Raw genomic sequence first — 13,853 nt, forward strand, 5'->3', positions numbered from 1 at the left:
GCCCGCCCCCACAATACGCCCACAAGCTTCGCCTACAATGTTTCACACGTTTAACGTGGCCCACCCAGCGCAACAGGGTCTTGATCAACGTGCTTCGAGCTCGGTATCGCCTTCCAGACGACAAAAAGTATTACGAGCATGCGATCGATGCCGTACCTTTCGGACCAAGTGTGGGGAGAAACCGTGTTCACGCTGTGTGGATGATAAAGTCAGATGCACGTGGACCTCTAGTCCAGCCGCTAGGCCAAAGTCTAAGAGTCTCGTTCCAACTGGGTGAGAACACCTGGCAGTTAGGGTGGGATGATTACTGATGATTACTATTAAAGAAGAGAGTTACACCCCAAGCCCGGTGTTAGTGACCATGCTCGACCCAATGCGTCTCCAGAAAAACCGGAAATCTCTGTGGCACCGGCCACCCTCTCGAGTAATGTGGACGGCGGCCGACCGCCAATCCCCTCAGTCCCTGCCTGTAGTGCCACTGATATGATTATTGCCAATCATGGTCGCGTGAAGTTAGACGAGTGCCTCGAGTTGCTCAATCGTCCGGCGTATGTCTTCGCCAAGATCGATGCCTTCTTTGCCGATTCCAGGATCATGTCGCGCACTTCCCCCAACGGAGCATTAGTGGATCTCAAAACTTCCTATCCGGGTCCATTTCCTGATCTGCCGCATATCATAGCATCGTCAGACAGCCAACCCTCTTGCAATGAGCATTTGACCGAGGACCAACAAACATACTTCCTGAGACTGTTTTGGGAAGCCTACCATCCGCTCTTGCAAGCTTGGGATGAAGCAGAATTCCAATCGCTATTAGACCTGGACCGGCGACAAGCTTTCGAGGTTGGGAAGCTGACCAAAGCCTTGGCAAATTGTATGACCGCACTAGGAATCCAATATGGCCATGGGGCGGGTCTGACCTCCCGAATCCTGAGTTTGCGCCGTTGTGCGGTCAACATCTCGTGGATAGGGTACGAATATTTCCGTCACTGCCGCGATTACATCGCCCTTCAGACCGAGCCCACACTACTATCAATGCAATGTTATGCTCTGATGTCTTTGTATCTCATGAACGCAAGCAATTTCAGAGAGGCCTACAGCCTGCTTGGCACCGCCATCCGCCACAGCCATTGTGTCAATCTCCACGAGGAGCCCAGCGGGCGTCTTCAGCCGAAAGAGAGAATAGCGCAGAGACAGATTTGGTGGTTGCTCTTCATGCTCGATATAAAATGTTCCCAGCAGCTTGGGAAGCCAGTTGCTGTACAGACCGCTACGATCACGTGTGCTTTGCCATCAGCCGATGAACTAGCTGCGATGCCGGGAAACACCGAGGTCTGTTGGAAGAACCTGCACGTCTCGACCTATTTGATTCATGCAATTAAGTTCGCAACGTCTCTTGCCGAGATCCATCGACTTATTTCCACGTCGAAATTATACGAGGATGCCAGCAATGTCACAACGTTAGAAGAGCGAGCCAACTTGCTAGGAACATCGCTTGCTTGTCTAGAGAAATGGAGCAATGAGCTGCCGGATGACCTTCTTAGCCCCAGGAAACATACGGGCTACACGGATTCTATGTCCACGGCGGAGAGTCCAATCGTGTTGGAGCTAGGAGCACCCAGTTGGCTCCACCACCAAAGGGTCATACTTGAAGTAAACTATCATAATGCATATATCATGCTTCAGCGGCCATTTATCTGTTTTTCACAACCTTCCAACTCTTCTCGTGTTCAACAGCCCCACGCAGACCTCCATGCTCGCAGCTCGCTCCAGCACGCCATAACAATGACAATCATTGTCCACGACCTTTGCTCTTCTTCCGACGTTTTCTTCGGCTCCCCCACAGTTCTGCATCCGTTGTGGAATGCTACGGTTACCATTCTTGGATTCGTTTTAGCGAACCCATTCTCTTCGCGATCACGTAGGGCAATACAGTGGGTTTTCAAAGCATTGGCTGTATTCGAGGTCTTCGCAGCAACCGAACCTTTCGCTGCTCGAGCTGAGACTATAACGAGATCACTTGTCGCTAAATTGAATAGCACGTTGACCAACTTGGATGAAAAGTCGGACCAGAGGAATCACGGCAGAATGACCCTGGGAGTGACCCTGCCTCCATCACCCGATACAACATCAACTACGCCATCGGTAGACCCAGCTGATGTGCTGACGGGATCTCTCGGGGCAGGAGGCTTGGAGCACACTTTTGATAATACATTCTTCACGGACGACAGCATTTACTCGCCAATTGGAGCAGTTGGAATCAACACATGGGCAGCCTATCAAGAGCAGCTCGACATATGGAATGGCAGCCACTCAGATGGAGTTCTTGACGCAATGCATGTACTGGAATAGGCGGCGCCGCCAGACAGATACGTGATTGTATTTACGTACTTTGGAACTCCAGAGAGTTTTTTGTGTGGAATGTGTATAGATAAAAGAGTATATAGTACTGCTACCTGTTGCAGGCTAGGTCCCGCCTTTCCGTCCTATTGTTTGGGAACGGTGAATAGATGAATAGAGTATTGATTCCGATTATTCTTCTTCTTAAAGCCATACTAGGTCTCCTTTCTTATCTCCAAATGTTCCAAGTGGTCGAACCTGGTTAGCAGACACAGTTCCCCACTAAGGCGGGTACTAAAACTGCATACGCTCAGATGGAGTAAAAAGCTGTCCCGCTTTTGGTTTTTTTGTTAGGAAAAGTGATTACTGTGAAAGACTCGCAATGTCGGCCCAACGGGAGTCAAAGACAGAGTTTATTTTCTTGCTCCTTAATTTGACGATAGGCAGGTACATTTACGCAGGGCGAATGGGCCTGCGGCTGACGGCTGTCTTACGTGCAGCAGCCCTCCCGCGATGTAAGCGTGCTTGAACACAAGCTGCGTTGTTTAAGTTATCCACAGTGGACCCTATACAGATGATCCACGGCAGACCAATGCAGAAAGTAGCCACTAAGCATGGCTTCCGGACCGTTCCGTTCCAGAAGGAGTCATTCCGGAATCCTTCAGGCCGTTTAGGGTCTGATCCGAGAGGACCCAATCTCTACACATTCTTATAGCGACTTTTTGCAGAGGGTGGAAACTGCTGGCTTATCTCGGGGTCTTTCCGTAATGATCGACCAGAGTTTCGTATCGAGTTCTCCCGAGGATCATTCCTGTTTCGTATGGATATTTGAAACCTCGAAGAAATGATGCTTCCAACCGCACAACTGATTGGTCGGAACTCCGATACCTAGGCTAGGTATAATCATATCGATGGATGTGCTGGCCTAGAACCGCCTATCAATTGGAACCCCGGGAGCTTGTCTAGCGTCAACTACTAGTGTTCAGTCGGCGAAGTGTCGGTGCCCTAATTGAGGAATTTGGGTGCGTCGGGGCATTGATTAACGGTCTCCTATTGCTTGATTTTGCTCTTCAAGTCACGCCTGGTTGCTGTAGTAATCACGCATCCTGGGAAGGAAAACTGAACATAAATATACAAATTTCATCTTCCCGAGGTCATTTAACACCATCATCTCCCTCATAGCTGCCGGTTTGCACCCCAGGACTTTTGATTCACCCGTCTCAATTCTCGGGCCTCCCCCACGGTTTTCAACTAGCCGTGTCAAGATGAACCAAATCCCTGTTTTCGCCGGCTTGGGTTCGGATGCACTTTTCTCTGAACGAACTCTGAAGACTGCGGCAGAAGACGCCAGAACGCCAGAAGGCCAGATCATATTACGAGCGTGCCATGAGGTATTTGTGAAAGAAATCACCTTTGCCACCCACAGCCAGCTTCTATCTTCGGACATCAAGCTGGAAGATTTTGTGGAGCAAGAAAGCCTCATAAGACCTCGAGGGTGTTATCAACGAAATAGCATCATTCAACATGTATCACTTTACACGATTCAGCTTCTAAGGTATTTGCGATACTCTAAGGAGAATCCTGGCTCAATTATTGGTGTGGCTGGATTTTGTGCCGGATTACTGCCTTGTGCAGCGGTGGCCACGTCCAAGAGTATCATCGAACTGCTCTCTCGGGGCCAGGATTTCTTCCATGTTGCTCTGCATTTGGGCATCAGAACCGAAAACTATAAGCAAATTATGGTGGCCAAAGAAGATTGTCTGCCAGAACTACCGTGGAGTTTGGTAGTTGATGGGATTACGGCCCAGCACGCCCAAGAGCTGCTTGACGAACACAACAGACAGGTATGACTTGTCCTGATCAAAATAAACCACGTGCTGATTTCGAATTTACAGTCTCCTGCTTCCTTTGTTTACATAAGTGCCATTAACTCCGATACTTGTGTCACGCTGAGCGGTAGAGGTGATCACCTTCAGCAATTCAGCCAAAGCAGTGTGCCATCCCAATGCAAGATACGGCCAACCAACATTTTTTCCTTGTATCACAACCGTCGCCAGCTCGACAAAGTCCGAAAAGATGTTCTTCAAGACCTTCAGAAAAACAAACTATTTCTATCAACACCCTTACATCTCCTTGCTCCGCTGTTCTCTAATATCGACGGGAAGCCGGTTTTTTTGGGCCAGCAGGCGACCTTTGGAGAATTCTGCGAGAAGCTCCTTGAGATGATGATATTAGAGCCAGTGAATTGGTTAGCAGTCGAGGATAACATTCTTGCCACTATCAAGCAATCGTCCGCTGCTGCCAATGCTTCTTATGAAATTCTGAACTTCGGTCCTGGATACGGCATGTCAGGGGCCAAATATGCCCTCCCGAACAACGTGAGAATTGTAGCTGCTTCAATCGTCGAAACACGCTCCTTGCCACAAGACGCTTCCGGATTGTTGTCACCTGATGATATTGCTATTGTGGGCATGGGTGTCGACCTTCCAGGAGCTCCCAATGCCGATGCTCTTTGGGAAAACTTGGTCGAAGGTGTCAATTCTTGCACTGAGGTGAAGCTCAACGGTCTCAAAGATCCCCCATAGCACGTCCCAGCTGACTCGAGCTCTTTAGATTCCGTCTTCAAGGTTCCATATTGAAGACTTCTATCAGAAGGAAGAAGGTCGCACATTGAGGACAATGTACGGCAACTTCCTGGAAAACCCATTCATGTTCGACAACGAAGTGTTTGGTATTTCCCGTCGAGAAGCCCATTCCATAGATCCACAACAACGGATCATGCTCCAAACTGCCTATCGAGCACTTGAAGATGCAGGATATGTGCCTGATGCAACACCGTCGTTCTCTAGGAAAACGTTCGGTTGTTTCATCGGAAACGCTACACTGGACTATACTGACAATCTCAGAGAGGGCATTGATGTCTACTACAGCCCAGGTAAAACATGACGTTTTGCCTCTCATATCAATATCGTGGCATGCTAATTCTTTCTGCTCAAGGAACGTTACGAGCTTTTCAGAGTGGACGGATATCCTATGTCTTCAAATGGAGTGGACCATCGATTACTTTAGATACGGCTTGTTCCTCCTCGATGGTGGCCATTCATCAAGCAGCACGATCGATCCGAGCTGGAGACTGCCGATCAGCATTGGTTGGGGGTGTGAATGTAATCAGTAGTCCTGATGTGAGCAAATACCTCTATCTTGCACTTTTTTGAAATAGTCAACTGACGGTGTCTTAGATGTATCTTGGTCTCGATCGAGCACATTTCCTAAGTCCTACTGGTCAGTGCAAGCCATTCGATGATTCAGCAGACGGCTACTGCCGGTCTGAAGGCTGTGCGGCTTTCGTGATCAAGAAACTTGGTGATGCGATATCGGAAGGTGACCGAATACTCGGCGTTATTCGAGGCACTGAAATTAATCAGAGCGGCAATGCACATTCCATAACGCATCCTCATTCACCCACGCAAGAAGAATTATTCCAAAAGTTGTTACGGAATACCAGAATTCATCCTCACCAGGTGCGTATTTAAAGGCGGGTAACTCAAACCAGTCGTGCGAATTTCTGTTCTCCGCTCACCTTCCGCCCGATTACTATCATCAGATGCTGGCACGTTTACTAACATATTCATAGATCAGCGTGGTGGAAACGCATGGAACGGGCACACAAGCTGGAGATCCGAATGAGCTTGTCAGCATTCGCGGTGCATTTTGTAACGATCGAGATCCAGATAACCTTCTCCATTTTACCTCCATCAAAGCAAACATCGGCCACTGTGAGGCCGCTTCTGGGGGTGCAGCATTGGCTAAATTGCTACTTATGATGAAGAATGGCAAAATACCCCCACAAATATCTCTCAGAGTTCTCAACCGGAAGATCAAAGACCTTGGCACGGATGGATCCGTCATTGATCGTGACGGTGCTACTTGGTCTCGACCTTCAAGACACCCGCGGCTTGCTCTACTCAACAACTTTGGTGCAGCTGGTTCCAATGGCGCCTTGATACTGCAAGAATATCCTAGCGTCGAAGCTCCCTCTCAAGATGAAGAGCAGTGCGAGGCTCGCAGCTATATGCTCGGGCTCTCGGCTAGAAGTCACAAAAGCCTCCTTGCTTATAGAGATGCTTTGCTCTCTTACCTAGAGGCCCCCTCGGTGCCGACTTCTCTTCGTGATGTTGCTTATACCAGCACGGCTCGCCGCCAAATCTATGATTTTCGTATTGCTGTTTCCGGTTCCACTTTACAGGAAATAGTGGAAAAATTGAGAAATGCAGATGTTCACAACGTTCGTCAGTCAGCAAATCCGGAGCCACATGCAGTATTCGTGTTCTCTGGTCAAGGATCACAGGTAAGGCTCCATTGCATTATACCCGGGTTATAAACATCTAATAAGGATTATAGTACCTGGGTATGGGCCGTGAGCTCTTGACTGCTTACCCCGAATTTGAAAAAGTAGTCTTGGATTGCGATAGATGGTTACTGAGCAATGGATTTCCGGGATGTTTCAAAATAATCGCAGGCAAAGAGGACCAAGAAATGCAGTCTCACTCATCCCGGCAACTACAACAATCTCTTCAAACAGCAATCTTTGTCTTGGAGGTAGCTCTGGCGCGCCTTCTGGTCTCTCTTGGTGTCATGCCAACTGTCGTGCTTGGTCACAGGTATTTCCGCACACCAATATATTCTGCTACAGTCCTATAGCTAACTTAGTTACTAGCCTGGGAGAGTACGCCGCCCTCGTCATTGCTCGTGTGATTGATATGAAAGATGGTCTGAAATTGGTAGCACATCGAGCCAGACTTATGATGGAACTGTGTCAACTTGAGACAACGTCAATGCTCGCGGTTAACCTCAGTGCAGAGATTGTGAGACAATACATTGACAACAGCCCGGATTTTCAAGATTTGGCTATATCTTGTGATAACAGCCAAACTGACTGCGTTGTTGGGGGCCCAATCGGTCAGCTCCAATCTCTGAAAGAAAGACTCAGTACAATGAAGACGCGATCTAAAATGCTCGACGTTCCAATGGCATATCATACAGACGCAATGGACCCCATACTGGCCCAACTAACAGCCGTCGCTGAGACACTCGAAATCTCATGTCCGACAATCCCAGTTTTATCCAATGTGCTTGGTCGGCTCATCCGACCTGGCGAAGGAGTTTTCACCTCTGAGTATTTTGCAATGCATTGTCGTCAGACCGTTGCATTCAACGCAGGTATTAATGAGCTCTCTCAAAGTGGAATGGGAGCTGAAGTCTCCCGGTGGATAGAAATTGGACCTCATCCATCTTTGCTGCCAATGGTCAGCACCAGACTGGATAAAGATACTACGGATTTTCTACCGTCATTACGAAAAGGAACCCCGGCATCTGCTGCAGTTGCTGGGCTCCTATGCCATTTTTACCATACCACTACCGCGGTGAATTGGCGAAATGCTTTCGATGGGCGAGCAAAAGTAACCTCCCTTCCGGCTATGCCGTTCTCAGAGCAAGAATTTGGTGTTCACTATCCCCATGAGAGTGTCCTGAGAGCCGTGGGTGAGTGTGATCAGGATACTGATTCTGAAACTTCATACAACTTTCTGACCAGGATTGTCCAACGTCCATCGGAGAAGAATAGCGAGGCTATCTTTGAGACATCGATTTCGGTCTTCAAGGAATATATTCTTGGCCACCGTGTCTGTGAACATGCTCTCTGTCCTGCCTCTGTATATCACGAGATGGTATTGGCTGCTTCCAGGTGGACACAACTCGATAAAGGTGAAGAAGTCATTAGAAAACTTTCGAATGTTCTATACACGGCACCTTTGCTATACTCAGATGACTCTTCTGCAATTGTTAGGGTCTCCATCAAGCCTGGTGGTGACAATAAGACACACTACTTGTTCACTGTGTCTTCCTACAACGCCGGCTCGGATCCGCAGAAACAAGTCGTTCACTGTCAAGGGCAGCTGAAGACACTATCTGCTGCCCATGTTCAGAAATATGCCAAGCTAGTGCCGCTCATGGAACGGCAGAAGGAGCGGTTCCTGCGCGTCGAGCAATCAAACACACAGATCTTTCTCCGGAAAGCCATGTACGAAAAGGTTTTCACACGGGTCGTCGCATATTCCGAGCTGTTTCAGATGGTTCAGTCCATACGTATCGACCAAGATGAAGCACTCGCAACATGTCGTTTCCCCAGTTCACAAGGAGAGACATCAGGGGCAAACACAATTCTGATGGACGTCCTGCTTCATGTTGCTGGTTTCGTTGCAAATCTCAACATTGATAATGATGAAGTCTGCATCTGCAAAGAGGTCAAATCTGCTACCATGATTCGGGAATTCCCCTTCTCAGATACGACGTTCGAAGTCTATTGCAGCAATGTCGAGATCGCAGCCAATAATGTGGTCATAGCAGATGCATATGCTGTTGATTCACGAGGCGTCATTGCTGTCTTCAAAGGGATGGCCTTCCAGCGAGTGAAACTAGCGAGAATGGCTCAAGCTCTCCGGTTCACAGCTGCGAGATCTGGTCATTCAAATCAGCCTCTCCCAATCGAGAGAGCCAAATTGGTAGCATCAAACCCTTCGTCTCACGTCCCAAAACATTCTACCATGCTTGTGAACCAGCAATCAGCAATCAGGGACATTATTGCGAGAACTTGCAATCTGGAAGCATCGAGTCTAGCTGCGGACACCAGTCTTCAAGCCATCGGTTTTGACTCGCTCATGATTATTGAACTTTCTTCCAATTTGTCCTCAAAGCTTCATACTTCATTTGACCTATCAGCTCTGGAGGAATGTGAGACCGTTGAAGATATTGAGCAGCTGTGCAGCGATGGAAGCCAATCAGGATCCACACCTACCTCGGAAGCGGAGACCGTTGGCTCTGTCGCTATGCCAACAACGCCGCCAACGCCTGCAGATAAGCTCCATGTTGCTTCCATAATTGCCGAAACGTGCGGTGCTCACATTACCTCGGTGAAATCGGATGCAGAGCTCGAGGCTCTTGGTATTGATTCACTGATGATGATTGAGCTGGAGGCCCGTCTGCAAAGTCTATCAAACACCAAGAAGCTTTCGTCTCTGGAACTGTCAGAGTGCAGAACAGTGAGGGATATTGAGGAATTAGTAGGTCCATATATAGTGAACTAAGCAATGACACTTATTTAGCGGCGTACAGCCCTGACGATCTACAGGTATATACAGATGAAGTAAAACCAGCCCAACTTGAAGTTGAAATCTCTGCTTGTTTTCCTCCCCGAATCTGTGGTGAAAATGAATCTCCAGTACCAGATGCCGAAGAGAAAGAAATTTCCGCATCCATCAAAATGAAGATTGCGACCATGCTCAAGTTACAAGAGCAACCCGAACTAGTGCATCTCGCCGACGAAGAATCCACCAAAGGTGCCCCACTTTTCCTCATTCACGACGGTAGCGGCATCTGCGTTCAATATCACCGATTAAGATCCTTTAATCGCACGGTTTATGCCATCCACGATCCCAACTTTCTGGATCCGGAATCCTGGTCAGGAATTCCTGCAATGGCACAATGTTACGCACAGCTTATTGCAAAAACAACTTCCGGTCCTTGCATTCTCGGTGGCTGGTCTTTTGGTGGTGTTGTAGCATTCGAGGCTGCTAGAGTGCTAATGGCAGCAGGTCACTCTGTCGGAGGTGTAGTACTTATCGATTCACCACCGCCACTCAATCACAAGCCGCTCTCTGTGAACATCATAGATGTCATTACAAAAGGCGATAGAAACAAAGGTGGCTTGGTGGGTGAGATTATTCGCAGCCTTGTCAGGAAAAGCTTCACATCCTGCGCGGCTATGCTTGGGGCTTTCAACCCAGAGCCTGTGACAAGTGGCAGTAGACCAATTCCACGGACTTTGCTGCTACGATCAATGGATGGATTTCATCTTGATACTCTGAGTAAAAGTCGAGTGATTGAAAATGCTTGGTTGCAGGATCGCTCCGATCCCAAGACCTCTACTGAAGGGTGGGAGACTCTTACAAAGGCAACGATGCCTTATGTGGATATCCCAGGTAACCATTTCCAGGCCTTCGATGTTGTGAATGTAAGTTGGGTTACTTCGTCCTATCTGGAGGCAACCTGGAAGGAACATACTAATCCCCACCCGCCTTCATAGGTACAAGCTGTGTCGAAAGCTATCACTCATGCATGCAGTGAATTCACAAACACTCCTTGATACAGTCTCTAACATGTTTGACATATATAGAATATCACCGCCATACTTTGGCTCTTTTTCCTGGTTATTATAGTGATAGCATGATAATTCAAGATTGTGGTGCATCTGTGCTGTACATCCGCCAAACACAAGTGTTGTATCCATACCTGGGCCTCTGAGAAGTCTGATTCTGGTGGTTTTGACTTGGAGAGTGTTGTGTTGGAATTTCGGAGGGAAGGGTGGGTGCTGCCCGGAGGCTGCTATCCCAAAGACCTCTCTAGGGGGTTATGGACGTGCTAGGTTATGAGACTGTGTACATAATATATGTGACCGAGGAAAGTATTTCAGAAAACGCGGGCGTAGTGGTCCGTTGATAGAGATTCTCGAATTGTGGGGTTGCCTCTGGTTATTCCTGTTGTCCAGACAGGGCGTAGCGAGGAAATAAGGAAGTATGGCCTGAGGGCCGTCCGTGTACAGGATACTTTAAAAGGACTGCATCATATCTCAATCTCGCACAAGGCGAGTTGAGAATGTTTGGCAGATGTTTTGAGCTGGCAACAGGATTGGAACTTGAGTCCCCTGGATCTTCAGAATGATAGCCCCACTATATTTCTGTTCGTGCCCGGGGAAAGCCAACTGGTGTTCTGCTGTTGAACCACCTTGTCGGCAAAAACAAAGCCAAAAATCCAGGACTGGCCGTGGATCGAACACGGGACCTATAGATGATCGCTTTTTTGCAATCTATCGCTCTACCGCTGAGCTACCAATCCTGCTGATGACCTGGTTACTAAAGTGGGTGCAAGGTATGTTATAGTATGATACGGAAAGCTAAATGAAGGATATAATGGAAGTATTGTGGACTAGAGTATGCTTGGGGAGGACGTCGATGATTAAAGGAAGCTGGCCGTGCCAGTACCTTTGGCATGAATTCCTATGCCTGACTCTTCAATATTCCTACTACTTGAATATTTGACGATGGGCAATATGTTCCAATCAACGAGCATCTTTGAGATTATAACAGTTGTCTCGATAAATTTCTTGATTTGACCGCCATCACTCAGAGTCCACATGCAACAACTCCCAGATTGAAGCCTGGTGCATACATTACCACTTTCTTGATCTTCAATCCAACAGCTGCTGCAAGCTTCGCCCATTGTTCCTCCGATCGCTCCATCGAGCTGTGGAACGTCATCATAGTCAGATCCATTTGCGTAGACGCCTCATCCACGTGCTCAGAGGGCAGAACCATTTCATCGAGTAAAATAAGAGAATTCTTGTCCATAGCCGGTACCAGATTACTCAGAATCTTTATGCTATTTTCGTCTGTATGGTCGTGCAATATCATTCGCAAATAGTAGTACTTGGCACCTGTTCTCTCATTAGTCCAGACAAACAAAGTATCCAAGCTTGATAATCCTTACCTTCTATAGGCTGGGGTTCGAAGAAGTTGTGGACCATTCGCTCGACATCCTCTGGAACCACCAATTTTGCGTCTTCGACCGGCTTCGGCAGATCTTGCAAAACCACACGGCCAGGTAGGTTCGGAAATTGCTCCTTGAAGGCGGCAGTTTGATACCCGGCGCCGCCACCAACATCCACGAACAGAGGCTTCTCTGATGGCCAGCCTTTACTTTCCTCATCGAAGGGGTAAAAACCGAAGCATTTGGCTTGGGACCCGCGTTGTGCTTTCATGAAGTGATTGAAATGAGCACTCCGCACAGGATCGCCATGAACCCAGGCAAATGTGTGCAAGTCAGTTTTGTAAGCTCTTTGGAAAATGCCGTCTGTGAAACTTGTAGGGTTCTTGTAACCAGTTTCCTTGAGGTAACGAGGCATTTCCGCAAATGTTTGATTGCACATGTCGAAGTAGACGTACAATCCGGCCTGAATCTCGGGTTTTGCGAGATTGTATGTGTATGGTGTCGAAGTAAAAGTGTCTCTGCCGGTCTCTTTAATCACACCAAGTGACGCCAGATAGCGTAGGATACGAACTATCTCAGAGTTAGAATAGCTGGCGCATTAAATTACAGTCGACTGAAATATCGGTACTTGCCGAGTAGCAAAGGGTCTGCAGAGTGCTTTGCTGCTAAGTGATCAACAGTCAAGGGCTCTGCGCTGTCAATAATATCATTGAAAAGGTTCAAGTCAAGGGCAGTGCGGATTGAAGCAAAGTGGAGGTTCTAAAGCCAATTAGTTCAGCTATGGTGACGATTTCTCTGGGTTGGGAAGCATACCATGTGTATCACTCTTTGCATAGCATCCTCGGGGGCCTCGATACTGTACTGCAGGTCTCGCAAGGTGTCAAGGAGCTTTTTACGCTCGACATAATTGGTTGAGGCAGCCTCCTGCTGTATCTTCGCGATCAAGCTTTCCATGTTGAAATTTACTTTTAGTTTCTGATGGTTTACCGAAAGTTTGGTTGAGTAAAGAAACGCAGGAATTATTCTACCTTAATAGGACCTTGTGATAGGAATGCATTGTGTCATTCTAATTAGCGGACTGATACGTTCCATGCGACTATGCAGTTCTGTCTGGAGGCTGTATGTGACCAATCGGAATCTCATTACATTCGAAAGGGTGCCATGCAAAGGTGTCGGAGCGCAAATGCATAACTCAAAATATTGTGCTGTGCTTTTACCAAGCTGTATGTTGTCCTAGGAGAAAAGCTAAAACCAACCCTTCCAGAAGGAGGTATTCCAAAAGGAGGTATCCCGGAAGGGGAAATAGAGCAGCACGGACGCGGTACGGGCCGATCCCTTCCTATTAGATTGTGTGGCTGAAGCGCCCGGGTCTTGCAGATCGACTAACGTATTCTCATATCTATATTAAAGATAGCGTATTGCGTTCACTTGCCAATATCACTTACCTAATCAAGGAGGGAGATAGAGGGGGTTTTAGCACCTTTGCCACTCTAAACGGCCAGACAAAGAGCAGTCTCTGATCAGATGCTCGGTTTGTTATCAGCAGCTGGCTATGAGCCCATTGGAGTTCTTTCCGGGCATACTATGTAGCGCTAGACCCATTAAGATACCTTTCACATTGATCTTATCGCATGCCGATCGTGGCTACAGTTTATGCAACTACTGGAGGCGCTTGACGCTGTTACTGAGGTCTGGGATCAGAACTACCCTTTTTGGTCGATAAGTCGTTCATGAGATTGAACAGCTCATGCTGGCCGTTTGCCTCAAGTTAGAAGCTTCTAAGCTTGAGGGGATGATCTATGAGTCTGCTCTTGGCAGCCTGGTTCGCAAGTGTAGAGATGCCTTTATATCAGGAATTTGATAATCCGTCGATACTCAGTTAAGCAGAGGCTTTTGCTGTAGTACTACTTCCATTC

At 47.8% G+C, this 13,853-nt stretch overlaps 3 protein-coding genes across 3 annotated transcripts; 2 read left to right on the forward strand and 1 right to left on the reverse strand.

Annotated features, from left to right (window-relative positions):
• Window positions 1–483: 483 nt before the first annotated feature.
• On the forward strand, window positions 484–2,349 carry N7503_008741 (fungal specific transcription factor domain-containing protein; the record flags this gene model as incomplete). Its single annotated transcript, XM_057068288.1, has 1 exon — window positions 484–2,349. The coding sequence occupies one exon, from the start codon at window positions 484–486 to the stop codon at window positions 2,347–2,349; it is 1,866 nt and encodes a 621-aa protein (XP_056919143.1).
• Window positions 2,350–3,602: 1,253 nt separating this feature from the next.
• On the forward strand, window positions 3,603–10,477 carry N7503_008742 (type I iterative polyketide synthase; the record flags this gene model as incomplete). The annotated part of the gene is made up of 9 exons (XM_057068289.1): window positions 3,603–4,181; window positions 4,233–4,889; window positions 4,951–5,272; window positions 5,335–5,519; window positions 5,577–5,858; window positions 5,972–6,685; window positions 6,739–6,998; window positions 7,055–9,455; window positions 9,524–10,477. 9 exons carry the CDS (start codon window positions 3,603–3,605, stop codon window positions 10,475–10,477), a joined length of 6,354 nt encoding a protein of 2,117 aa, XP_056919144.1.
• A 1,096-nt stretch (window positions 10,478–11,573) lies between these two features.
• On the reverse strand, window positions 11,574–12,891 carry N7503_008743 (uncharacterized protein; the record flags this gene model as incomplete). The annotated part of the gene is made up of 4 exons (XM_057068290.1): window positions 11,574–11,884; window positions 11,938–12,507; window positions 12,552–12,696; window positions 12,751–12,891. The coding sequence occupies 4 exons, from the start codon at window positions 12,889–12,891 to the stop codon at window positions 11,574–11,576; spliced, it is 1,167 nt and encodes a 388-aa protein (XP_056919145.1).
• Window positions 12,892–13,853: the final 962 nt, after the last annotated feature.

This window comes from Penicillium pulvis (genome assembly GCF_028828015.1).
Source record: "Penicillium pulvis strain IBT 33274 chromosome Unknown contig_7_segment1_segment0, whole genome shotgun sequence".
Classification (NCBI taxonomy): Eukaryota; Fungi; Ascomycota; class Eurotiomycetes; order Eurotiales; family Aspergillaceae; genus Penicillium; species Penicillium pulvis.